This window comes from Odontomachus brunneus, unplaced genomic scaffold (genome assembly GCF_010583005.1).
Source record: "Odontomachus brunneus isolate Ranch 3 - 2012 unplaced genomic scaffold, Obru_v1 Obru_scaffold_052, whole genome shotgun sequence".
Lineage (NCBI taxonomy): Eukaryota > Metazoa > Arthropoda > Insecta > Hymenoptera > Formicidae > Odontomachus > Odontomachus brunneus.
The window spans coordinates 31,777-57,150 of record NW_022639502.1 but is presented as its reverse complement, the minus strand read 5'-3'; the positions used below and the strand labels follow the sequence as shown (position 1 = coordinate 57,150).

General features: G+C 40.8%; 3 protein-coding genes across 8 annotated transcripts in view; 1 reads left to right on the top strand and 2 right to left on the bottom strand.

Moving 5' to 3' along the window:
• LOC116845494 (nephrin) overlaps positions 1 to 13,304 on the bottom strand; it is a 338,079-nt gene extending 324,775 nt beyond the window's left edge. For 3 of the 6 annotated variants that reach the window (XM_032818244.1, XM_032818256.1, XM_032818254.1), the window contains exon 1: positions 11,451 to 13,303. In XM_032818244.1, the coding sequence (XP_032674135.1) occupies positions 11,451 to 11,532 (82 nt within the window). In that variant the 5' untranslated portion in view covers positions 11,533 to 13,303. Of the gene's footprint in view, positions 1 to 11,450 lie in introns of all 6 variants that reach the window. The other 3 variants (XM_032818255.1, XM_032818253.1, XM_032818245.1) reach the window with 2 other exon arrangements.
• Positions 13,305 to 18,358: 5,054 nt separating this feature from the next.
• On the top strand, positions 18,359 to 20,003 carry LOC116845464 (ADP-ribosylation factor-like protein 2-binding protein). Its single transcript, XM_032818183.1, has 6 exons — positions 18,359 to 18,710; positions 18,885 to 18,992; positions 19,078 to 19,184; positions 19,260 to 19,345; positions 19,517 to 19,637; positions 19,711 to 20,003. Exons 1-6 carry the CDS (start codon positions 18,707 to 18,709, stop codon positions 19,801 to 19,803), a joined length of 519 nt encoding a protein of 172 aa, XP_032674074.1. The 5' UTR covers positions 18,359 to 18,706; the 3' UTR covers positions 19,804 to 20,003.
• LOC116845463 (nuclear pore complex protein Nup93-like) lies at positions 19,924 to 24,488 on the bottom strand. Its single transcript, XM_032818182.1, has 7 exons — positions 24,049 to 24,488; positions 23,660 to 23,840; positions 22,619 to 23,582; positions 21,502 to 21,826; positions 21,062 to 21,418; positions 20,789 to 20,906; positions 19,924 to 20,664 (listed from the first exon to the last, which is right to left on the bottom strand). Exons 1-7 carry the CDS (start codon positions 24,309 to 24,311, stop codon positions 20,353 to 20,355), a joined length of 2,520 nt encoding a protein of 839 aa, XP_032674073.1. The 5' UTR covers positions 24,312 to 24,488; the 3' UTR covers positions 19,924 to 20,352.
• Between the last annotated feature and the right edge of the window lie 886 nt (positions 24,489 to 25,374).

The following is a 25,374-nucleotide window of genomic DNA, read 5'->3' as shown; positions in this document are numbered from 1 at the left end:
ATGAAAAGCGTGACTTTGGTGGTGGTAGGGATGTCGCCAGGGAGAGGGAAGGACGGAGAGAGAAAATTATTCGTTTCTCCCTTTTTCTCTCTCGTTATCGGTGGAAAATCGAGTGACCGTAATAAACGAAATCGCGATTATTAATTCGCAGGAGGATTATCCCGTTTGTTCGTACGCGTACATCGGGAATTATGGTAATTACATTATATCAAAGCGCGGCGTTGCGCATCGATTATTTAAATATTATTGCGATAAATTGATGTCCGGCCTTTTTCATCCAAAAGTGATAACCGCCTCCAATTACAACTGGAAACGCAGTGCTGGCCGCTATCTAACCCAGTTTCACAGTATCTCGAATACTCTTTCGAAAGTATTTGCCCGTTTTCGCTTCCTTTCTATCTCTCTTTCTCTCCCTCTCCCTCTCTCTCTCTCTCTCTTTCCCTCTCTCTGTCTCTCCCTCTGTCTCTCTTTTTCCGCGAACGACCGTGCCTAATATCCGATAGAAGTGGGACCCCGTTGGAAGTATATATCTGCATATATTTTCGGTTTCATATCCCACCGGCAAATATCATTATCCCTCGTCCGATATTCCGCTCTCGTAGTTCCGCTCCCGCGGGAGACAAGAGCGGCGAGAAATAACCTTGCGCGTTTCGGATCTTCCGATAAGTAAATGAACTTCCAACGCACACAAATGCCGCTGAGCGTAATTCATTCCACCTGTCCACCGTATGCCCCGTAACATCGGTCATCAGGGATCGGTGGTGATTTGTTACATCCGGAAGGGTAACGAGGCAGACGTACACTCGCACACGCGCGTACACATGAAAAGCGGAGTCGGTCGGGAACGCGTCATTAATTCAGAGAATTAAATGTCGCTGCAAATGACGAAGATAATTAAATACGAGACGCGACGAGACGGAATTAAAAAAGTCGAGTCGCACGAGCTACGATAGATGAGACGAGAAGACGCACGAAACAAGAGCTGATAGATTGCCGCGCTACAGGGTGGCCATCAATTCGCTCACGTGCCCCGCGTAGTGAAACTACTCGGCTAATCTGCCATCGATTTTATCTTAACGAATAGTTTTTGAGTTACGACCGATATGGTTTTTGAGCTACGGACGAAACTTTTTTTCTTCTTTTTCTTTTTTTTTTTTTTTTTTGGAGTTACGAATGATTGAAAGCAAAGGCTTTTTCACGAATGAAGTGCTCCAGGAGTGCCAAACGCATAGTAAAATCGCCTCGTGTGAATTTTCGCTTGTGTCATCGAGTTATTGGAATACGCTCGTGATAAGAAAAAAAAAAAAGAAAAAGGGAAGAATTGCAAAAGGGTCCGGCGAGAATCGCGAAAGCTTCGCTGCGTGTGAGCGAATTTATGGTTACCGTGTAGAGAGAGGGAAGTATCCGCGGATCGATGCTAAGGCCGAGGGAAGATTGATAAACTGCCGGAAGGAAATCGGAATTGTTGAAAGGGGGAGGCATGACATAGTGGGATGGCGGCGACGATCGCAGGCGGCGGGCGCGAGCGGGTCGCGCGGCGAAGATAAGAAAATACGGGGCGACGCGGGGCAATCGATTCCACGGAATTACAGCAATTGGCAGGTACACGTTATTACGTGGCCGCGCGAGAGCGGAGAAACGGGGCCCGGGGAGCGTTTACAACGTCCGTTTCACGCGCGGAGCTAATTAGTTTCGGCGGTATCTTCAATGACAGGCGACATGCAGCGGTGCAATGATAGCAAATTAGTTTTAGCCGGGTCTTTAACGCCACGCGACACTATCGAGGGATGCAATTACAGCATTCTCTATCGCGTAACGCACTATATTTTACACCTGCCCGACGTTTTTTCGATTGCCGATACTCTCGCGCGCGTGAGCTGAGAATAAGCTTAAATAAAAAGAACCGGATAAGAGCCGAAGGAACGAGTCAAGATCAATTATTTCATTCTCCTCTCTGAGTTTATACATATTTGTTAACTAAAAGTTGGACTGTATAACACTTTTCACGGAAATTACACGCTTTTCCACGCCCAAGAGGATACAGGCAACAAGTTTGCGCACACATCTCCATGTTGTATCCATATGTTTTGATAATGAATTCAATTTAATGTTAATTTAATGTTAAATCAATTTAACAATGCAATGAATTCAGTAACTCCAATAATATTACGTTCGCGACCTTTTTATTGGTCGAGTCTTTTATTTGAGGTCACATCTCTCTCCTTCATTAAAACGTAATTTTTCACGTGGAAAATATTCGATGAGCAAAATTCTAATTACGCACATTGCTTTAGGATAAAAAAAAGAATAATTAATCTAAAAGGATATGTCGCGTTATCGACATTATTGAATAACAATTCCGTAATTATTAAGGTTCTCGTACATGGCAAAGCGAACGTGCCACTTTTCTCAGTTCGGTCTCTGTCATCCGTCGCTCAAAGGACACGTTGCGCGCTTTGTGTGCACGCGCGAATCTCACGAAACGCAGCGGAACGTTCGCCGGGAAATCGTCTCTCAGACTCTTCACGACGTCACGCACACACACACATATATATATATATATATATATATATATATATATATATACGCGAAGAAATATATAGCGTCTTATCGGAACGGAAGACGCTATAATGGACGAACGCGTCTCCGGTGCTGTCGTCTCCCCAAAAGCGCGCACAGTCGCGCAAATATCAATTAGCAAATGTTCCGCATCGACGAGCCACCCTTAATTAGCAGCCTCCAACGGTGTTGTCTCACGTCCCGCGGGATCGCCCCTGGCGATATTCCAACGGGTGGGAAGGAAGTCCGAGCTTTACTTGGAAAATTCACCGTTCCATTGGCTGCCGACTTCAATCCCGTTCGACAACTACTACGACCGCCAACACCACCATCTCCCTCGCTAATTTTCAAACCGCTCGGACAGTAACCGCATTTTTAATTGAATCTCCCGACGGCCGTGTTCCGTTCCCGCTCCCCGCACGCGACCACCGACTCTTCTCCGTCCTGCCTCTCTATTCTTCTCAATACGAGAATCCTAGTCGAAACGTTTAATCATTCTGCTAATCATGTCCCGTTTCCCTTCTCGTCCCCGTTTCCGTTCCCAAGAGGCCCTCCTTTCCCTTAGCGAGATCGCTAAAACGCCGTTATCCCATTAGAGCTCGTAATTCTCGAGAATTCTTTTTTCGCAAGACTACATCCATCCCGGACGCGGAGAAGACGCTTCGAATCGATACAAACAGAGTCCCGCGATCGCATGGACGGCGCAGAAAAATGGCAGCTTTTTCGCAGACGAGATAACGGCGCACGATGTAGAATCGTTCGACTTGCAAACTTAAAATATCTTCGCGAATTAAGACTTTCCATGTTGATTAATCTAAACTGTGTCTTTATCGTCTCGAAGAGAATTCTATTTGAAATTAATAACGTTCAATTTCCAAGATATATATTTACCGTTGTAAACGAGAGATCTTAAACGAATAATCATGAGTTTTGCGAAATTCAGTTGGAAAGTAATTCGGCGGTCAAGTTCGCGTAAGTACGGAATAATGTAAGCTTTTTCGTATCGGAATTAATCTCATTTAATGAAACTTATAAAAGATGGAAGAGTTCTTGAAATTATATATAATTATTTTCCGAGACAGAGCGCGCACCAGAGAGACCAGGAAATACCCTCACCCAAAGACTAGTGGATTTTTCGCGTAAAAGGAAAGAGAGAGATAGCTTGAAGGGCCAAGCAAGAGAGAAATCGACGAACTGAACGGTATGGAGATACGATAAAACGTACTTTCTATACGCAGCACCGCATTTCCATAAATATGCAAAGACGGTAACCGCGCTTGGCGATATAGGAACATTTACCGTATTTCATCGTCACCATCCCGAGAAAGCAATCGCGCCGCCTCCGACACGGTGCACGCTCCCAAACGTATGCGATGATTCTGCGAGCTTTGCGCACGAGTGAACCATTACGAATCAATCGTTGTTATTAATTAATCCCAGCAGGATTATATAAGCAGATTCGCAACTCGCTACGTATCGCTATATACATATCTATAGCTACATACATATATATACACAGAAAAATATTGCTTATTTTAACGTTTTCACGTCGTTAAAATTATTCAAAAAGAAAATCTGTGATAGTTAGCAATTACTCTTTTCTTCGGTACAAAATAAATTTTATTTAAAATGTTTTCTTAAACGACTATGTGTGTGTATGTACAACTTCAAAGATTTGGAATAATATATGGAGAGGAAATCTTTTACATATGGTGATTCCCCTTCGTAATTATTACAAAAATCTCTAATTTTTTGATGCAAATAAATGTACGCGTCAAAATATTAATAACAGCATCAAACAGAATTGATGATGTATTTTAATGCAACAGCCGGAAGAGATAGAACGCGTGCAATTTATCCGTACGTATTCGGAATGCAGAAAGGGATGGTAACTCCCTCTCTCTCTCTCTCTCTCTTTCTCTCTCTCTTCGTCTTTCTCTCTCTCTTTTTCTCTACTCTCTCTGCGAACCATCCTATATGTATAAAAAACATGTACGTATCGAAAAATTTCCGGCCTGCCAGTTCGCCCGGCGATGCTTCCGACGGTACGAGTAATTCCCAAAAATATACCACGATGCATTCGCGCGAGATTCACAATACGCGTGTACGCATTAACGAGTTTATTGTAGCTTCATGAAAATTTGTTGCACTTAACGAGAGCACAGAAGGCGCTCCGCGCCGCGCGTTTCAACGATTTTTCGTCCGTGGAACGCGTCCGAAATTTGACAATACAATTTGAGCTCTTTGGAAAACAAAACAAAACATTCAAAGCCACTATCGCTTCACCCTGTCCGTGTTGTTGTTTTGTTATCTTTATTTATTTTTCATACTATACCGCGGACCTGCAGTATAAACTGTTTAATTTTTGTTTTAAATCGCATATATCGGCGCGTAAGCTTCGGCCGACTCGTTGACTTGCGAAACGCACTTCGTTTATTTAATGCAGATGCCTCTCTGCCCGAGCGACAAAATCTGGCGAGAGAAAAAGAGAACGGAGAGATCGATCTCGGTTGATTTATGCGTGGCTATGTTTGCGAATTAAAGGCTGTATCGCGTCAGCACATTTATCAACGTTCAACGTAGCTGTTTGATTCTAAGCTTTATTTGTCGCTTCAACTCGAGAATCTCAAACGGCCACGCTCAATGTACGGCCAGAATACTGGTTCAAGTATCTCACGGTGCACATGTAATATAGAGACCGGTTGACGACACGTCTTTGACGGAGCTTTAAGCCCCGACCTAACGCAGTATAACGTACCATCGCGACAGTTGCAACGTTAAACAGCGTGCGTTAAGAGCGATGCAATATCAATGAGCTCGATTCTCAGTGTCGCAGGTACAAGAGGAAAGCGAATCCTTTTGGGATTTCGAAAGTGTACGGGAAATCTTTGTCGTCAGCGAGGAACATCGAGAGATCATCCTCGCGCCGTGTCGGGAGCGTCAGAATCCGAGACCCGGCGAGAGATCACACAGGTTTCAATCCCTCGATCGCAACCCGACCAGCTGGTGTGTGGATCCTGTCCGCGCACGTACACACATACACGTGTGCACGTCGATACGCATCGTGGCCGACTTAACCGAGCCGAACGAACGAACAGAGTGGAAGCGTTAGCGGTCTACGCGGTATCGCCTGCAATCTGTCCGCCTGTCCCTCGTCCTGCGCTTCGTCTCCGTATTACAACGACGACGACGATGAACAAAGATATTTGACGCGCGCGCGCGGTTGCGGTGCCGCGATTCCATTTGGCCGGGTCATCCACGCGCGATCCCGAGATTCACCGAGCTACCCGAAGAGAGGTAAAGTCGAGCAACCGACCGGCAACGGCCTCGTCTGGTGAGAGAACGGCGAGGGAAAGGGAGAGACTGTGAAGAAAACGGCCGAGAGAGCCGGAGGCGCCGACGACAACTGCGCTCCGCACAGCCACATTTTGTCGGCGCCGGGAACGCGTGTCGCGACGACGACGACGACGACGACGACAAGGTGGAGGAGGAGGAGGAGGAAAAGGAGAAGGAGGACAGGAATCCGTGAAAAACGAGCGCGAACAGGGTGGATAACGCGCGGTATCCACCAAGAAGGTAGCGAATGTACATACTTGGAACTCCGATGCATACGTCGCGGACTGGAGAGCGTCTCTGATGAGAGTCGCGCAGTAATGTCGAGTTACGTTGCTCGGCAACGCGCTTTCGCGAGAACCAGGCGCGACAATGGCTATTAATTCTTGTTTCGTGTCGCTGCTTTATATGTTGCACGACAAAATGAAGAATACTCGTCGTTTGGAAGAGTGTTCTTAATCCTTCAACATTGGATCTATGAGACCCAAACAAATATCCGATCGCTCCAACTCGCAGAGTCCGCAAAATTTCGAAATAACACAATCTGTTCGCAGATTTTCGTTACTTGGACATTTTTATTTCATCGAGCTACCATCTTATATAGCTGAGGCTTTTCTACATTGAGAGGAAATATATCTAAGTAACATTTATTCGCGAAAAATACTAGTAACATATTCACTTTTATACTAACATAAAATATTTTTCAAATATATAATATATACATTTTCTTAGAACTCCTTAAAAAACCGTAGCTTCTCATTAGAGTAAATAAAGCAATTGTTTATTCTATTTAAATGGAATAATTTAGATTTAGGCAAATATGTTTATATTATTAGTTAAATATTTACAATTTTTTAGATATTTTTTTTTCTCTCAATGTATATTTCTGGAAAAGGATGTGTTCAAAAATATTGATTTTCAACAAAGTTATGGTAATTCAAAATTACTCGATTCTCACAGATCCAGATTGTGCTGTGTGTCTCCGAAGATATGATTGTACGCGAAGAGTTGAAATTCCGACACTGTTCTCAATTATTTTTCGATTAAATTGCAACAGCTTTACTTTGAACGAAAAAAAGATGATAATATCAAGGCGCTGACAATTCTCGAGTTAAGCAGATCTTCGGACTTGAGATTCTCGCACGATTATTTTTCCATTTGATTAAACGCGTGGATCTCTTGGCGAAATAACCAACATTCCTGTAGGTTTCGACTTCTCGTTCGACCTCTCGTTCAAGTTAAATGGGAATTTTACAATCGTTCTCTGTGGAGAAACGCATATTATTGATTCATTGCGGGAGACGTAGTCGAACAACTGCAATTGCAAGCAGACTTTCACAAACTACCGCGCGCTCCAAGTTTCCCGACCAAAAAGGGTCGAACGAAAAGGCACTGCGTCATCAATCGGCCGCTCGTCAGCTACTCGAAAGTTCAAGTTCGTAATTATGTGCCCTCCTCCTCCATCTCCCCCTCCACCTTCTCCTCACCCTTGCCTACCCCCCGCTGCTAGACCGCGAAGAAGGAGATAACGGCTCCATCGAGGATCACGAGTGAATCCGCAATTCAGCCGCTCAAGGCATACTCGCGATCCACCGACTACTAGGAGAGAGCACTCGCAATTCGCGGGATAACGAGTGGCACGTTCTTTTTAGCAAGCCAAATCCCCGAATCTGCGTTCTCTCTCGTTCCATCCTGTATGTGTGTGTGTGTCCGCTATCTTTCGCATATAATCTCATATCGCGGCTGCACAACAATCGACTCTGGCGACGATCCAACGGAGTTTTCCGAGTCCTTACACATCGCGATCCCCCGTGTTTTAAGGATTCGCCCGTCGACAGTTCCCGCGCGAGCACGAATATGCCGATACGATTGCATACCGTGACACACTTTATCGCGCTCCGCTACGGGGAAATATGTAAGGGAGAAACGAAATATCGATTTATTCTTTGCGACGCAATTTAAGTCACGATCGTGAATTAGCGGGCTGTTCGGCTAACAGCAAAAACGAGTAATTTCTTGCAAAGTTGAACTTCAGTAGACTGGCAACTCGATCACGATTAAAGCAAACCACAAAGGGACGGATAATAATAATAACTTTTCGCTAAATTTGAGGTGGACTGCGCTTTAACAAGGACCCGAGTGGCGACTTGTTCGGCGGAATGTTTAATGTCGACAGTTAAGTAGGCAAATACGCGGACCTGTAATTAAATGTTCGCTGACCAAAGCATCGACTCATTCAAGGATACACACGTAATACACTATATTACTGAATTATCGGTAACCACTCTATATATTTTGCTTGTAGCGATAGGCAGCTTAACACCAGCAGCTGTACTTCTATCTACGTGACCGCGCAATAATTAGTTGATATGATATTTCGATAACGCGCGCTGCCGCGCTGCAACGCTTGACATTGCGAGTGAGAATGCCGCGCGGTATGTAAAATGTGCGATGCAAAACACGATTACTTTAGTGATCTCGCGAAATTCATGTCTTCATCGTGCCCGAGAAGAGCTCGGGGAGAGCTCGGGCAGAGCTCGGGTCGCGCGCGGGTAACGCAAGTAGTTCTTTAGCTTATGCACTCACGGCCGCCGCGCTCGCTTAATAAAACAAGTAACCCGGGGTCCAAGTGCTCGAAGAAAAGTACAAGATTATGAGGATATACGGAATGCAAATGGAGTGATATACGCGACGGAGCCCTGCGATGTATCGCGCTATTATCGCGTAAGAGCCGGCGGAAAGGCTAAATAAATAACGACGAAACTTCGCTACTTGCCGAATAACCTTCCGCTCTCGACGGTAATTTAATTTAACGGTCGATTATCGAGCCGTGTAATTTTCGAAATTGAAACATTTTCACGAATTAAACCTCAAAAGCATACGCGTCCCCATTCGCATGCCGCCCGAATTGGGTCACATTCAACACTGGCTTTGAAAGAGCGTTTTTTCGTCGAATATGCAATGTTGCTGACAACATGTCTGCATATATGGCCGTTAATTTTAATGAGTAATTCACTAAGAAGAAAATCCGGACAAACGTAACGGAGCATAACGAAAATGAAAACTTATTTATTCGTCGAGTCTCTTTTCGTGTCGTCACGAAATAGCAAAAGTTAATAAACCCACGGTTTTAAATGTTTTTCGTGGCGACTTTTTGCTGTATTAGAACGACAAATTAATAAGTGAACTTAATATCCATCGATTTAACATACGTCGTTCCAAGGATCCAAGCAAGTTTGCGGCGCAAACGTAATAATATTCACTAACAACAGTGTCGATTCTATTGAAAGATATCAGTAGCGTCCACAATGGAAAATTCTTTTCGATACGCTTAAAGCTCCCTTCCTCTCTTTTAATCGCTTTAACGTGCCTAATGATGCAATTTACGGCGCTCACATTGCACAAAAATTGCATCATTACACGATAAACGAGAGTACAAGAATGATTAAGTGGAACGTATCAATCGCTACGCGCGCGATTAATAGGATGAGATATCGGCTTTGCGAACTGATATAAGTATAATGACGCAAATAATGCTCAACATTAATTGTAAAGTAAAATGCAAAAGTCCGCGCGATATCGATAACTCTTCAGTGCCGTACAGTTTTGAAATTGGTTCCTATTCGCAATTAAATCAGTGCGCAAAATAAAGTAATAGGATATCACGCGTAATGCCGTCATGTTCCGTAGGTTAATCTTTTATTTCTTTTTTCCTTTTTTTTGTGCGCAGCGTACCTTTATTCCGCGTAGTTTAATAGATAAACATATTACACAATATCGATCTCGCGCGCGCTGTTTTTATCTTCGTGCTGCTCGTTTTTGCGAGAGTAACGTGAGGTTGAATTATACGCGAGCGTACGGCAGGGCAGCACGCGCGATATTTTAAAATTAAAACGTATTTCACGAAATATCCTGCATCTTCGCGCTTCATCATTATATTGCTATATTTCGCCGCCGTCCGAATGGAAGTGTCATCGCATTTTTAATGCGAGTGCATTATGCAAACAATATTGCATATTCACGCCGTCGCGGGGCTTATTGTCCAACGACGTCCCTTTTTTTGCTCGACATATAGGCACTGCCAATAAATAAGAGGACCCACAAACGGCGACGCAAAATGGATCGATCGATGGAGCACGTAAATAGTATTGTCAGTTAGTTTGCCGGGCAGCCTCGTGAAAATGAAGCCGCGGCACAACAATATAGGAATATATTAATGGTAATCTATGCTAAAGCTAAAAAAGAATAATCCCAAATTCCCAATTTCAGGAAATAATATTATGCCATAACGTAATTTCATTATCACGCCATGCATACGGATGCAATCACGGTAATCGCGATACCGAATGAAATTTGATATCGAATATGTCTAATGATCTATTTGATTTACCGTTGCAAATTTATATTCAGAGTTGTGTGTAGGATTGATCTTATAACGATTATTACTCTCGCCGAATCTAGCGCGTTGTCAGAGTAATTGTCGTAATTGATGAAAAAATTGTTAATCGCCCGATGAAACGACCACAAATTTTCAAGCATCGAGAAAGAGAGAGAGAACGAGAGAGAAAGAAAGAAAGACAGAGAGTAAAGAAAAGGGAAGATAATATGAATGTTTTCTTAAAGGTTTAGCCTTGAAAAGTAAAGTATGCCGTGGAATCTTTCCGTGGAATTATTTGCGAATAATGTACGGGTTGTCCCAGGTCAACCCTACTTCCCTCGTCCTGTGGATACTTGAGACAATTTTGTATCGTTAACCTGGGACACCTGGAGTATCGTAGTACACCTGCCTCTAGTAGCAGGGAAACTTCAATCGACTTGGCGGATTTAGACCGGTGTTCAGTATATATATGTCCTGAATCTTTCAATAAAATTTTCTCGACTAATTTGGGGTCGATATTCCTCGAGTGAAACTTGGAGGCATTAATAGTTCGCGTGTTACAAACGATTAAAAACAAAGAGCTTTCACTACTGTGTAACAAAAAAGTTCTGATAATAAGAATAAAATTTTCAATCATTTCTTTAGTTAATTCCAAGTAAGGTTTACTCAGACAAAATCTCATTTAACACTTGAAGAATTACCAAATCACGTCAGATACATTATAAAAAAGATAACGATCACAAGCACAAACGTATTTTATATTGAGAAAAGCTTCATTTCAAAGAGAAAATGAGACGGGGAAGCAGAAAAAGAAAAATATAGTTACGCAACGTAGAACCAAATCGAAAAAAGATATTATAACAACAGCGTTTCTAAAGAAACTTTATAAAAAATATTACAACACAAAATTGCACAACGTTATCAATTTTACTCACGCGAAAAGAAGTCATACAAGTTAGGGATTGCGAAATGTCTCGCCAGCAATTTTACAAGACGAGCAGATTTTAGGAGTAACAATTGCCGGTTCTATGTTACGTACGATCGAGGAATTTCATCGCGCAAAGCCAATGAAACTCGTCGAAATGACGGCTGCTCCAATTCCCCGCTAAGGCTGCCAAACGCGTTTTATGGTACACGGTGCGAACACCGCCTCAGACCGGTCATAAAAATTAATACTCACCTTTTACGGCCGACATGAGGCAGGCAGCTACGAGTACGAAGAACTTCATCCCAAGCGCCGGTATCACTCCGTGGGCTCTCATGGTGACGACTGGGGGTCCTCGACTCACAAAAACACACACGCGCGACGCGACAGAATCTCAGACGGATTAAAACGTAAGCGATGCTCCCGCACTGTCGACGAGGAAACGAGAGAGAAGTCTTTATCTCACAATGACGTCTGTCACTTTTCACATAGCGTACGTAACGACAACAGCACACTGGACGCGGTGCACTGGACTGCAGGTTTGCGACTACACCTTCTTTGCCTCGCGACAACAATAACAACAATAAACACACGACGCAGCGCAAGGCGTTTTCGGCAAAAAATCAAACACGACCTCGGCGTTCGGCGATAGCGATCAACGGACCGTCTCGACTGGACGAAGTTCCTCTTTTCGGAGCACTTTCTGACTTTCGGTCATCGACGGTCTCGTGACAGTCGACAGTAACATACTTCGAGTCCCGTCGAGGCTGCCGGCTGTTAAAGCCTCATCGTCGACTTGTCGCGGTCCTCACGCGAACGCGAACACCCGCGAAACTCCGTTCTGCCGTCGGGGAAGTAAACGAGGACGCCCATACGACGGGGGATGTGTTTCCGTCTTAATCGCGTCGGCTGATTGACCACGAATCGACCCGTCGCGCACAAACACCGCTCGCTCGCATTCGCCTCTCGAGTTCACGTCGAGTTTCACTTATCGCAGTCGTCGTCGTCGACTCTCGGAGCGCGGCGAGTCCCTCAACTCCGCTTTTTGCCTTCGATCGGAGGAAACTTCGCAGACGACTTTGACGACGTCGATCCCGTTTCAACTTCGGTTCTTCTTACCCGGCAGAACTTGGATTGTTGCTCGCGAACACCGTTGGCGATTCAACTTTGGTCCGATCGCGGACCTCGTCACCCGCGAGGTGCGGCACGTCTCACACTTGTAAACTCCACGGCGACTCCTACCGCGAAGTTCCTGTCGACGTCGACGTCGTCGTCGTCGTCGTCGTTGTTGTCGTCGTTGTCGTCGTCGTCGTTGTCAACGACGACTTCTCACACTCGTCATCCGTCACGTGCGGAGAACTCGATCACAGACAAGCGGCGAGCAGCAGCAGTATTCCGATACGGGAATCCCGATCGCGTTCTTCCGAGCGCCCTGGCGCACGTCGCGGTGACGATCGAAGCGCGAGATACGCAGCGTTCGCGACGAATACGTGGAATCCGAAATCGGATTTCGCGCCGGGTGAAACGACGACGTTCAGATAGTCACGTGGACGCTTCGATCTATCGAGCGCGATCGACAGCGGCGTTCACGCGACGTCACGCTTGCCGGTACACTCGCGCCAAAATTCGAAGTCGTTGTCTTCTCGAAGCTGGCAGCGTGAACGATCAACGGCGACGACGTCGACGAGCACGATCGATGCTTCTCTCGTCAGCCTCCCGGAGGACGTGTCTCCTCTCACCGCGGCGTATCCGTCGCCCGAACCCTCGGACATCCGTCGAGGAGCGAAGAGCGTCGAGGGCGACGGGAGGCGGCGGCGACAGCGATGTTCTCGGGGGTGGGCAGCGTGAGGGTGGCACGGGTCCAGAGCAGGTGGCGCGTACGATTGTCGCGTTACGAGAGAGAACTCACGAGAGATAAATCCGCGAAAAAAGCCTGTATCCGTGGCTCGCGCGCGAGCCTGCTTACTACTCCGACGCGTAATACTCGACGACGAAATCTCTCTCTCTTAGGACGCGAAAGGACGACGAGACGTCAGGTGCGTGCGCCGCCGTTCGCCTACGCGAGAGTGTGAACACTGTAGAGACTGCGCGAGAGAGAAGGAGGCCTCTGCCCCCGCAGAGATCGACGGAGATTGCCGAGCGCGGCCGAGCGCGCCCGAGCCGACCACTCACTACGGAGCAACCCTAGGAGCGGCGAAACACGGCTACCGCGTCCGCGCACGCGACGCCGGCCGCGGAACAGCCGCGGAACGGCCGCGGAACGGTCACCTTGCTCCTCTTTCTCTCTATCCGCGACTTCTGCTGCGGTATTCCGTTGTCCACGAGACTGGTCGTTATCCCCCCGAATTATCGAACAATGCCGCTCGCAATAACGTCACCGGCGAGATTGATGGATTTTATACAGTTCGCGGGGAGTCCGTCGATACAGAACCGGGATCGACTTTTCCCGCCGTCGTTATCTCTCGCGGTGCTTTTAGTTAATTAAGGTACCAACAAGTGTCATGTTGCTAACGACGGCGCCTTGCGCCGCCGCAATTGCCGCGGGTGTACCGTGCTGTGTTAACGAGATTCGTCGGTATCTTGAATTATTGAACAGTATCGCTCGCGCAATAATGTCAACGGCATATTGATGGATTTTATACATTGCGATGAATTAGAGATAGAACGACTGTGCGTGTCGCCGTCGCGAGAGAGCGGCGCTTTTAGTTAATTAAGATACCAACAAGTGTCGTTGATACTTCGTACAAGCTACCGCAACCGCCGCGCCATTTCGTACCCGGTTAATGAGATTTATCGATAAGCTGAATTATTGAACAATGTCGCATATATATACTGTAATATGCGGTGTGTATCGGTGAATTTTACACAGCTCCGAGAAATGATTGACACGCGTGTGATCGCATCGACCAGAGATGCTCTGTCGTTACTTCAAAAGTCATATTTTTAGTCAGCTAATGCACCAACCAAGTATCGCTGACACGTTGCAAGATACCGCCATTGTTGCGGTATTTCGTAATGCGCGTTAACGATATTCGCCGGAATATTTAATTATTGGAAAATACCTCGTGCGACGGTGAATTTATGTAATCTTATATACTGCGGCCGATTGGAAAGTATCAAACCGCGTCTCTACGCTAAGGCAAGCGACATATTTTAATAATCACAACACTCACAAATGTCGATATAAAATATCATTATTAAATATCCTTTCACACTTATCTACGGAAAATTATTGTTTTAGTATTCTAACACAAGCCCGGGCATTAATCAAACGGAAGTCATGTTTCATAGTTAACATACGAAATTCTTCGAACGACTAGACTGGAACTTGAAATTCCGCTCTATATATAATAACTCTCCAATTAAATAAATGTCTATTAACTTATAGTGTCCTTATCGCCCACAAATATCTTTCGATATTATTTTTAAGATTATATTAAAATGAACCAGAACAGAATAAGAGTCGACTCTATCAGAAAATGTAACTCTTATACGATATGTTTTAAATATAAATTTCTCGCATTAAATACATGCAATATCAAAGAATATCCGATTACGCACAACGAAATTTTATTTCGTTTCGTATATCGTATTATACGTGATAATAATATAATTATGAGTAATATTTTGATTAAAATTGTAATTTAATTGAATTTATTATAGCATGTATTTAATTAATCATTTTAGTCGAAAAAAGTGTTTATTATTCCCACTGACTAAAATTAGTTCGTATTCTTTTGTGTTACTTCCATCCAGTTATTTAATAAATGATTTCGCATGAAAAGAAAAATTGTGTTCACGACGCGCGTATCACTTTTTGCAATCGATTATAGTAATCATTGGATAACGCCAAAAGGTGAAGCGATATTATACGCCGTTGCTTCCCAAATATAGCAAATAAATCGGAATAAATTGGAAATCGTTTCGCCCGTTATATATCAACAGCAACATTCACGTCGAAATTTAATTCGACGTACTCCATAATTCTATTTGCGACAGAAAATGCTGTGACGCACATAAGCGGTTTCATTCGAGCTCGTATGAATTCCATAAATATTGGTGCACGGTACGACAAGATTTCTCGCGAATATAAAGATCCCAATTTATGAAGTTGCTTTATGGAGTATGAAATTGTTGCGCGCATTATGGACGACAGTGAACACAGGTAGCATAATCTTCTTTGTGTATTATTGCAATAGCTTTTGTTCATTGTGCTACGATAATTTAATGAAAGAAGCCTGCGGGTGTATGATAAAGCAATTAGGAAAATATTCATTAAATGAAGTAATTAAAATGACATGTTTCTTTATATAAGTAATGCCGCTAAAACAATAAATCTTTGTTACGTTAAAAGTTTCTTTTCCTTCCTTGCCCTTATTCCTTTTTTCCCTTTGTTCTATTTAAGTACATTTTATTGAATAGAAAGGATATACCGATACTTTGTTATTTAATTCATTTGTTATTAAACAAGAATTTTATACTGAATACGACACAACTGCAGATATTTATACTGAATACGACAGAATTGCAAATATTTAAAATAAAACATGTATCTACGTGACATCATCCAAATTTACAAAAAAATAAATTTTTCAATTAAATTTATATTTATTAAAATTACTTAAAAATATGCCATTTATGAAACTATTAACTATTAACAAGACGAGCTTAAATAAAAAAAAAAGAATCGATATTGATTGCAACATATAAAAAATAGAAATGTCATATTTTTATTTCAGGCAGATAGAAGAAATATACTCTGATACCCTTATAGAAATATCATACTAAGAATCATTGATAATTACTTATTTTCAGTATTAAAAATACTGGATAATAAGTAATTATCAATGATTCTTAGTATGATATTTCTATAAGGGTATCAAATGACTATTTCCTTCTGAAATTTGAAATAAATAAAAAGGAATAGGGAAGAAATAAACACTATTCCCAAAATCACACTCTTATTTTGAAATTGCGGCTTGATAAGTCGAAAATTTAGTTCCAATTAGTTTTTGTTCAAATTATCTATATTTTTTACGTCTCAATAGTTAAACTTATATCCCTCGTACGACGCCTATGTTGTACGACTCTTATTTTGTGAGAAATATGGCACTAGTGCCATCTGCCATCGTTCCTCTAATATTTAGTCTCGGTCCCAAAATTTAGAAACACTAGCATTACCGACGTATAAGTTTACCGACTAGGGTAAACGACTTGGATACCGACAGGTACCGACTTAAGTTGTAGACTACACGTCGATAATGTCAGTATTCCAGCATATATCTCAACATATGAAAAACTAACCTTCAATACTACCGATGAATTTATGGGAAATCCCCTTCAGCAGGTTGGCGACGCAATGATTTCTGAATATTCAAACCTGGCACTGTCACAAGACGATGCAACGCATGGAACGTGCGAGGATTTATGCGGCACTCCCGATAGGTCGTTTCGTGTTATCCATTTTCGGCAACTGGTTGTCGAAATCTTACTGCGACGAACGGCACGATAGTTCGCACGCGAGATTCTTCTTCGGAGTATCAAAAACGCGCACAACACACAACTATTTAAACTCCAACTATCATGACGAACGAACGCCCGAAATTTCACTCGATATTCTCAACGGCCCATGTCGCAAGACGTCTTCCCAATGAGAAATGACTTATCGACCGACGTCGAAAAGACGTCGAATCAACATCTATTTGACGATTTCGACGTCGATTTGACGTCTTTTCGACCATCAATAAGTCATTTTTTCACTGGGTTGCCTTCGGGATGGCTTCTCAATGATGTCTTGCACGACACTTACTTCCGAAACTTACTTCCCGGTACAATAACTTGCACACGAAGTCACTTTCGGCGAGACAGCGTGATATATAAAACGACTTACCGAATACGATCTGCTGCATCGCGATTCACTCTGAGACCGATCCGACATATTGTCACTGCGATTCGTGCAAGAAACTTCAGTTGGTATACCCAGAATGCTTCTAAACTGTTTGAATTTGGGAGCGAACTTTTGATTGGCTCTCGGTCCGCCACATGCAACAGAGAAGAAACGAATGGAAAAAGCGAGAGAGAATGCTCTAATAAGAAAGAAGCTGTAAATACTGAAATGACGAAAAGCTGTAGCTTTTTTCTTACTTTTGTCCACTTTGTCATATATCGGACTCTCCTCTGATAGATCCGAAATAATGTTTAAATTTTCAGATCTTAAAGCACGACCATTGGCGATACGTTGGTCGGCACTTCCAACGACTTGTTCCGCGAGATGGACATAGTCGGCAGTTGTCCAAAGATATTTTGTCATTTTATACGCGCGGAATACTTTCTTTCGGCACTTTCGACAAAAATTTGCATCCGAAACTCACCCGAGGCAAGTCAAAATTGCAAGAAATCAGAACCATTTTGCAGATAGGACGAGAAATCATGCCGAAATTGAATCAATATTGTGACGATTGAATTTCTCGAAGTATAGAAGTACGCCCACTTCACTCAGTACTCTAAATAGATCTTGTTCTATATGTGTATGTATGCGCGAGATGAATATATGTATTCTACTCTACGCAAGTATACAAAACTTATCTTTGCCTTCCTCAATTATAATAATTCATTGTAAAATCATCTACGACAGTTAAAACAGTAAAGTACAGCAATTTAAAACTCAATCTGCCCTAACCAAAAACGTTCTATTCGACATTCTTATTCCACAAAATTATTATTTTCAGCGATATTTTGCCATAATATAAACATAAAACTTACGGTCATGGAAAACTTTACGTCACGAAATTTACAACGAAGATTTTTGTGAGCAATTGACTTGGGGCAGGGTCCGTTTGCAAATGCTTCGAAATGTCCGATAAAGCAATGCGATTGGTCTATTTGTCACTCAGAAGCACTTGCAGCGCTAAACGGATCTTACTTTAGATTTATATATCGTATCAGAGTGAAGCATGAGAGCGGCCACCAGCCTAATTTAAATGGCCAGAGCTAAGCGCTAGTAGAGACCCTCTAATAAGAGTCTGGTAGAGAACCTCTACCAAAATTCCTCTACGCGCCACTTAGTAGTATTACATATATGGTTTGCACCTTCAGGTTTCTCTCTGATCGTATCGGTTGAGATTCTCGAAATATATATCGATAACTCGACACAGAAATTCCGGTCGTAGTTGTACTAAAAGTTCACGTTACATGCACTTTTCACACTTTATTATCTTTCCCTTATTAATTTTAAAATTTGAATATATTTCATTATAATAAATAAATAAATAAATATAGTTAAAATGGACAAATATATATTTCATTCATATCATTTATTGTATTTCTTTCCAATTTTAAACATGACCAATTTCTTATGTTTATCGATTAACAAATGTCATGTCAGCAACGATTAACCTAATAAGTAACCTGATAGGAAGCTGTCACTGACAATTTGTACTCGTTACAGTTTTACTTTACAATAAAAGATTAGTGTTTCATTTCTGAAAGGATTATTAAGTGGAAAAAGAAGCATGGGTTAGTTTACAAAAACTGTATTTGTTTACATTCGAACTATTTAATGTTTATTATAACAAAATACTAATATGTATATATATATATATATATATATATATATATATATATATAAATTGTTCGCAAATATAATAATTTACTTGTTGACAAATTAATTCAATTAAACTTTCCATACAGATAACTGGGTTTTATCTAATCAAAAAGACGATGAACAGCAAGTTTTAAAGAGCAAGGAGGATTGTTCTTTTGATGAAGTGATTGGACATATTGAGGATTTATTATTAGGTACAAGATTAATATATCTTAAAAATTTTATAAACATGTGTGTGTGTGTGACCTTTAACTAATTTTTAATGAATAAATCTTTCAGAAAAAGATTTCCAAACTCTACAAAAAACATTTTTAGAAAAATATTGGAACATTTTTGAACCATCGGAAGAAAACAAACTGATTTATACTGATATTTTCCATGAATATGTGAGTTTTACGTAAAATATTTGATATTTGAAAATTACTACAACTGTCTGTAACAAGTTATTTTATATATTTCAGAATAAAGCTGTGGAGGCATATATTGTCAATTACCTTCAGAAAGTCATGCCACAATTTACTATAGATATCTTGTTACATCAATTAAAGTAATAATATTATATAATTATATAATATAGTAATATAAGGCTAAAATATATATAAACTTTAATAAGTATTTCTTATTTTTGTCATCAATTAAATAATATATAATTATATAATATAGTAATATAAAGCTAAAAATATATATAAACTTTAATAAGAATTCCTTATTTTTGCATGTTATCTAATACAATAAAATTCAGTGAAAAGCAAGCAGAGCTAGAAGGTGAAGTTTTTGAAGTACTGTCAACAATAACTGACTTTTTGGCTTTTAAAGAAATGTTTCTCGATTATAGAGCAGTATGTATAAGATATTTGAAAATTTTTATGTATGTGCTCTCTGTGCCTCTCTAACAAAAAATAATTCTTACAGGTAAAGGAAGGAAAAGTTGAAGATTTGAGCTGTGGAATATCAGTTACACCTTTGAAATCTTACAGTTTAGATTGCAATAATTCACTAAGATAATGTACATGATTCTACCACTGAGATACCTTCTAGAATAAAAATAGAACATATCAGAAAGAATGTGATGTCAGAAGTAATGTATATTCATTATATTTAATAACTGTCATATCAATGACTGTATATCTGTAAAAATTCGTATTTATTATATCACACGCATATATATATATACAAAGAGAAATACAAAAATAATTAAGATGCAACACTGGATCTCTTTTTCTGTCATACATTTTCTTTTGCAACATTATATATAGTACACGAAGGAAATGAACACCTACAAAAATCACCTGTTATCTCAAAACAATACTACTTTTATTATTATATACTTGGTGATGGAAATGAGCAATCTTGTTATATTTAAAATTAAAGAGAGAAAGAATGTTAACGTTAAATTAATACTAAAAATTTTAATCTTACATCGGCAGATGCCAAATGTGATATTTGTTAATGATCATCAAACTCTATGTTACATACACAGGTTGAAACAAACTTGTCGATTTCGATTTAATAGATTCTAAAGGTTTAATTTTATATTTAGTAACAGTCGACTTCTTAATGCATCAAAATCTCCATTTGTACAAGTTTACTGTTCGTCTCGTTTGGCATACGATATGGCAAAGTCCCTGCGAAACTCGTTAATGCCCGGGCTTGCTCTCGAAGATCGTGCAACTGTTGCTCTCGCGCAATCTCATCACCTGGTTCCACCGAGCGCAATTTTTGATACTGACGATATAATATTGTCATAGTAGCTAGGAGAACGTCGGCCAATGTGCCAGCTACTTCGGGCGATACTCGTCGTAAAGCATTCACTCTTTCATCAACTTCTTTTACTTGGAGAGGTAACATTTTCGAATCTGCAATTGTCTAAAGAAAAACACAATAAAATTAGTTTGTCAAAATCTTCAACTTAATACAAGTTAAACACGAAGATTGTTCAGTTCCATATACTCCTAAAAATAACTAATGCCATGTACGAAAAGCTACTTACTCTAAGCGCACTTTGATATTGTTCATTATGGAATTGATCGAAGAAAACCATAAGATCCCTCAAAGTGTAAAATGAAGATACTACTTCGGAAGGTGCTTGAATTGCGGCATCTTTGTATCTACAAAAAAAAAGATTCGTGACATTTATAGATAATATAAATTTAATTCTAGATGCAAGAAATTATGTGAATTTATGTTTAAATTAACACTTCTGGAGAGTAATTGATAAAAATAAATCGATTCAAAAGTTAAAGATAAAATTATATGTATGTACCTCGTACTAATGTCCATGGCTGTAACTTGCAAACGTGTTCTGAGAGAACCAGGTATTCCTTTTTGGCTGACTACTTGTGTGAGAAGCGTGCACATCAAACTGAGGACTTTCTCCTGATTTCCTGCTAAATCGTACATCGCCACTGCGTCTTCCAGCAGACCTTTCCTATATAACATGTCGGCGCATATATTTATTACGTCGTCCGTGTTGATTTGGAATTGATCCAAGATTCCTGGTAGTCTTCGATCTTTGTCAAGCTTTCCGACTAACAAAACGCGGTTTGCGGGAGTAGCATCTACCACCATTTCCGCAGCAAATGCCGCGAACATATTACGCTCATACGAGTCCTTCATACATCTGAAAGTACAGCGTCGATAACAGCAATTTTATAATTTAACAACCAATCGCAAATGACGAGTAACACTGAATATGAATCGTACCTTAGTAAAAATAGATAATGAAGGCTCTCCTTTGGATCTGATGCTTCAAATCTTTTAACGTACAACAATATCAGTCTAGCGAAATTAAGTCTTTTCGCCGGTGGCTTGTCAGCAGGATCCACACTTATCAGAGGCGCCAAAACACTCTGACTGACGGCCAATAAATTGTGCTCGTGCATAGCAGCCGCTAAATGCACCGCGTGCGGCAAATGTCTCGCTCCAGCACCCGTGGCCAAGAACTCTATGGCTGCTTCGAATTGTCCAGTTAAGAACAACATTGAGAAGTACAAAAAGGGCTGTTCGTGTGCATGATAATAAGTTTCTCCTGTAAAACACATCGATTAAAATATACAATTTACTCCTTGTATTTAAATATACAATTTAGCCAGGAATAGCTATCGATTCTAAAGCATATATTTCATTTAGACTCCAGCTAACGACTTAATATTGTAATCTATAGAAATAAAAAACTTGAACAAATGATGGTTCTAGTGGTGGTCCTGTGTGATGATAGAAGCTGATTCGGAAAATGGCAGTAGCAAAAGAAGAATATATATAGCCTTATGATAGTAAAATAGTTTTAATTACTGAGATAAAAAAGATTTCAGCTATAGGATCTGTCTCACTTTAATTATATCAAAATTTATAAAAAATCAATTAAATGAATCAATCTTATCATTAATTAATAATATAAAGCAATCAAATATCAAATATGATATCAAATATAAAAAAAATAATTATTCTCTTTTTTCTAACATTTTTCATATTTTTCATATTTTTCACATTTTTCATATTTTTAGGGGAAAATTTTACAACATGGTTCCTGAGTATTCAACCGAATGAGAGAAAGACAACAAATGAGAGTCAATCGTAATTAGTATAAATATTAAACTATAAGAGGATAATGTCTGACGATGTTAATGCACGTGCCGAACATTTTTCAGGATTTGCAATGTACGCGATAAATCAACCTATCACGTGAGATTGACTCTTTGTTCCAAATTATCAATATTAATTAATTCCAATATCTTATCCCCAACAAACTATTGTAATTACACGCTTTATTCAAGATTCCCTTTATGCTGTTAATATTAATTAATGCTCAGATTTGTGTTACCATATATCTCCGAGATCGTAGTTTGCAGATAATCCAGCGTCAATTTATTCTCAACGTCCGACTGTTCTCTAACTTGACACAGTTTCAACCATAAGTAATCGTCTGCCGTAGATATAACTTCGGAGTGGAGATCGTCAGGTTCGCAAGGAACTAAAGCGCAATACGCTGCTCTCTTATATGGATCACCGACAGATCGCATTTGTTTCCGGCAGTGCAACTTCAGGATGGACTCGGCGCGATTGCTTGGATGATGCTGCGGATCGTCACAAGCTTCTTCAAGCGCAGTTTTGAATTCCGGGAATTCTGTAGCGCATTGGTTGAGACACTGCAACGCGGCTTTGTAATCGCCAGATCGCATACAGTAATATACCAACGGCCACAACGGCTTATCCTCGACCATAACATCTTCCAAGTCTGGCAAGTTTTGTACTTTAACACCCACAAAACTCTTAATCAAAGGTATAGTGCCAGGAAGGCCGCCGCGTTTTGCCTGTGCCAGATTATCGTTGATGATGGAATTCATAAAGTCTCTATATCTATTTTCTAGATACTTTCTAGCTTGTGAAACAATTTTTTGTTCGATTACTGGACTGCTTCTAGATTTTATCTGATCCCCTCTGGGTGTTGGTGGGATATCAACCATACACTTCACCATTTGCCAAAGCTCTGTGATTTTCTTGTCATTGAATGATTCTGAGGCTTTGTAGAATGCAGTGAATAAGCTGGGTCGTGTTATACCTCTAAGTACATGATCGTTATAATTCTGTATTTCTTTCACATATGCCACCTCTATGTTGGAGAGACCGCTGACCATTGAACCAGCTAGTTTTGTACGTTGTGGTGCTCCACGTAAATCCACTAGTTCACCAGATGGTGCAGTCATGGCATTTATTATTTCATAACGCATTTGCTTCCATTCACCCAGCATATGCTCCATTTGTTCAGTTCTAGTAAGCTCAAATGTCTACAAAAAAAGTTAATTATTTGTAAATACATACATACACAAACATATGATATTTGAGCAATTATTATCATACATACATCTCTATGAACCTGTTCAATAATGAAAAGGATTGCATTTTCCTTTTCATTTCTGAGAAAGCTAACAATGTCAGTATCCGCAATAGGATCTAAAGGCTCAAATGTACGTCTTGCACTGAGCGAATTTAACTTCTGTGAGATCTGGGGCAAATCTATCCCTCGAGATCCTAATAAGAGATGACTGAAAATATCATTTTGTCAGTAACAATATTACATGAATATACATGAATATTAATACAATGAACACAACCGGTTATTTCACAAATATGTTAGGTTATGTCACGCATGATTCAAAAATTTGTACTAGTTTGATTACAAATTAGGAGAAATCTACATAGACATGCATCGAATTATTGTACCTCCGACAGTAGTTTTAGAAATAAACTTACGCCTGTGCTTCGTTGTCCTGCGTGCTGGTTTGAGTGACACGAGCCCATAATTCATTGGAAGCTTCCAGTACCTGCCGAAGATTTCTCTCGACTTGTGGTAGTTCCTCATTTCCTTCGACCGCTGCGGACAATTGCTCTGCCGATCTCAGAAGATCGCTAAAGCCAGAATCCGTTGTTAAACGCGCGGAATCACCGCTTAACACATCAACGTGACCGGTGTCACCCATATTTGTACGATTCCTAGGAGCCGCTGAGAATCTCATATATCGCGCGGGAAATATCACAGATAAATCTCATACAAACGTGCACCTTGCGGAACGCAGCTAAAATGAGGTCGTAATACAACTCAACGGCAAGGTAGACGAATTTTTTATTTTCAAGTAATACGCGCACAACTCAACGACAGCGCAGACGAACCTTCCATTCTCCCAGGCCTGTGGTCTGTTCTTTCACTCTGCACTGCTGCACTGGTGCAATAAGTTAGAGTGAGACAAATATATGTTTGTCTCACTCTAACTTATTGCACCAGTGCAACAGCGCAGGCAAAAGAACAGACCTCTGGTTTACATCGTGCACTTGAGGTGTTTTTTCGTTTCGTGACCACGGTTGAGTTGGGTTGGTTAGTTTGGTCCACTTAACACTGGCAACGCCGCGAGCGTCATTCTATCTTTGTTGCTCAAGCGTTGCGAGTGTTAAATGGACCAAACTAATCAACCAAACGCTACCGTGGTCACGAAACGAAAAAACGCCTTTTGCAAGATTCACACTGCGTCCGATTTCCGACGTACGACAAACGATATCCAATAAGAAAACAGTTTTCTAATAGAGAATTCAATTCTCCATTGGAAAGCTGTTTTCCTATTGGATATCGGACGACGTACGTCGGACATCGGACGCGGTGTGAATCTTCCATTTGATACGCGTATTAAATAATAACTTTCTATTAAATAATCTTAATATCGACGATATATATAAACAACGGTATATTAAGTTGGTATAATACTCATCAAGAAGACGTATTGTATCGATTAAATGCGTTGTTGTTGATATGCATTGCCAATATTAAGATTATTTAATAGAAAGTTACTATTTAGTATGTATATCAAGTGCACGATGTAAATCAGGCTAATTGCAGGATTCACACCGTGTCCGATGTCCGACGTATGACGTCCGATATCCAATAGAAGAACAGCTTTCTAATATAGAATTCAATTCTTCATTGGAAAGCTATTCTTTTATTGGATATCGGACGTCATACGTCGTCCGATATCCAATAGAAGAACAGCTTTCTAATATAGAATTCAATTCTTCATTGGAAAGCTATTC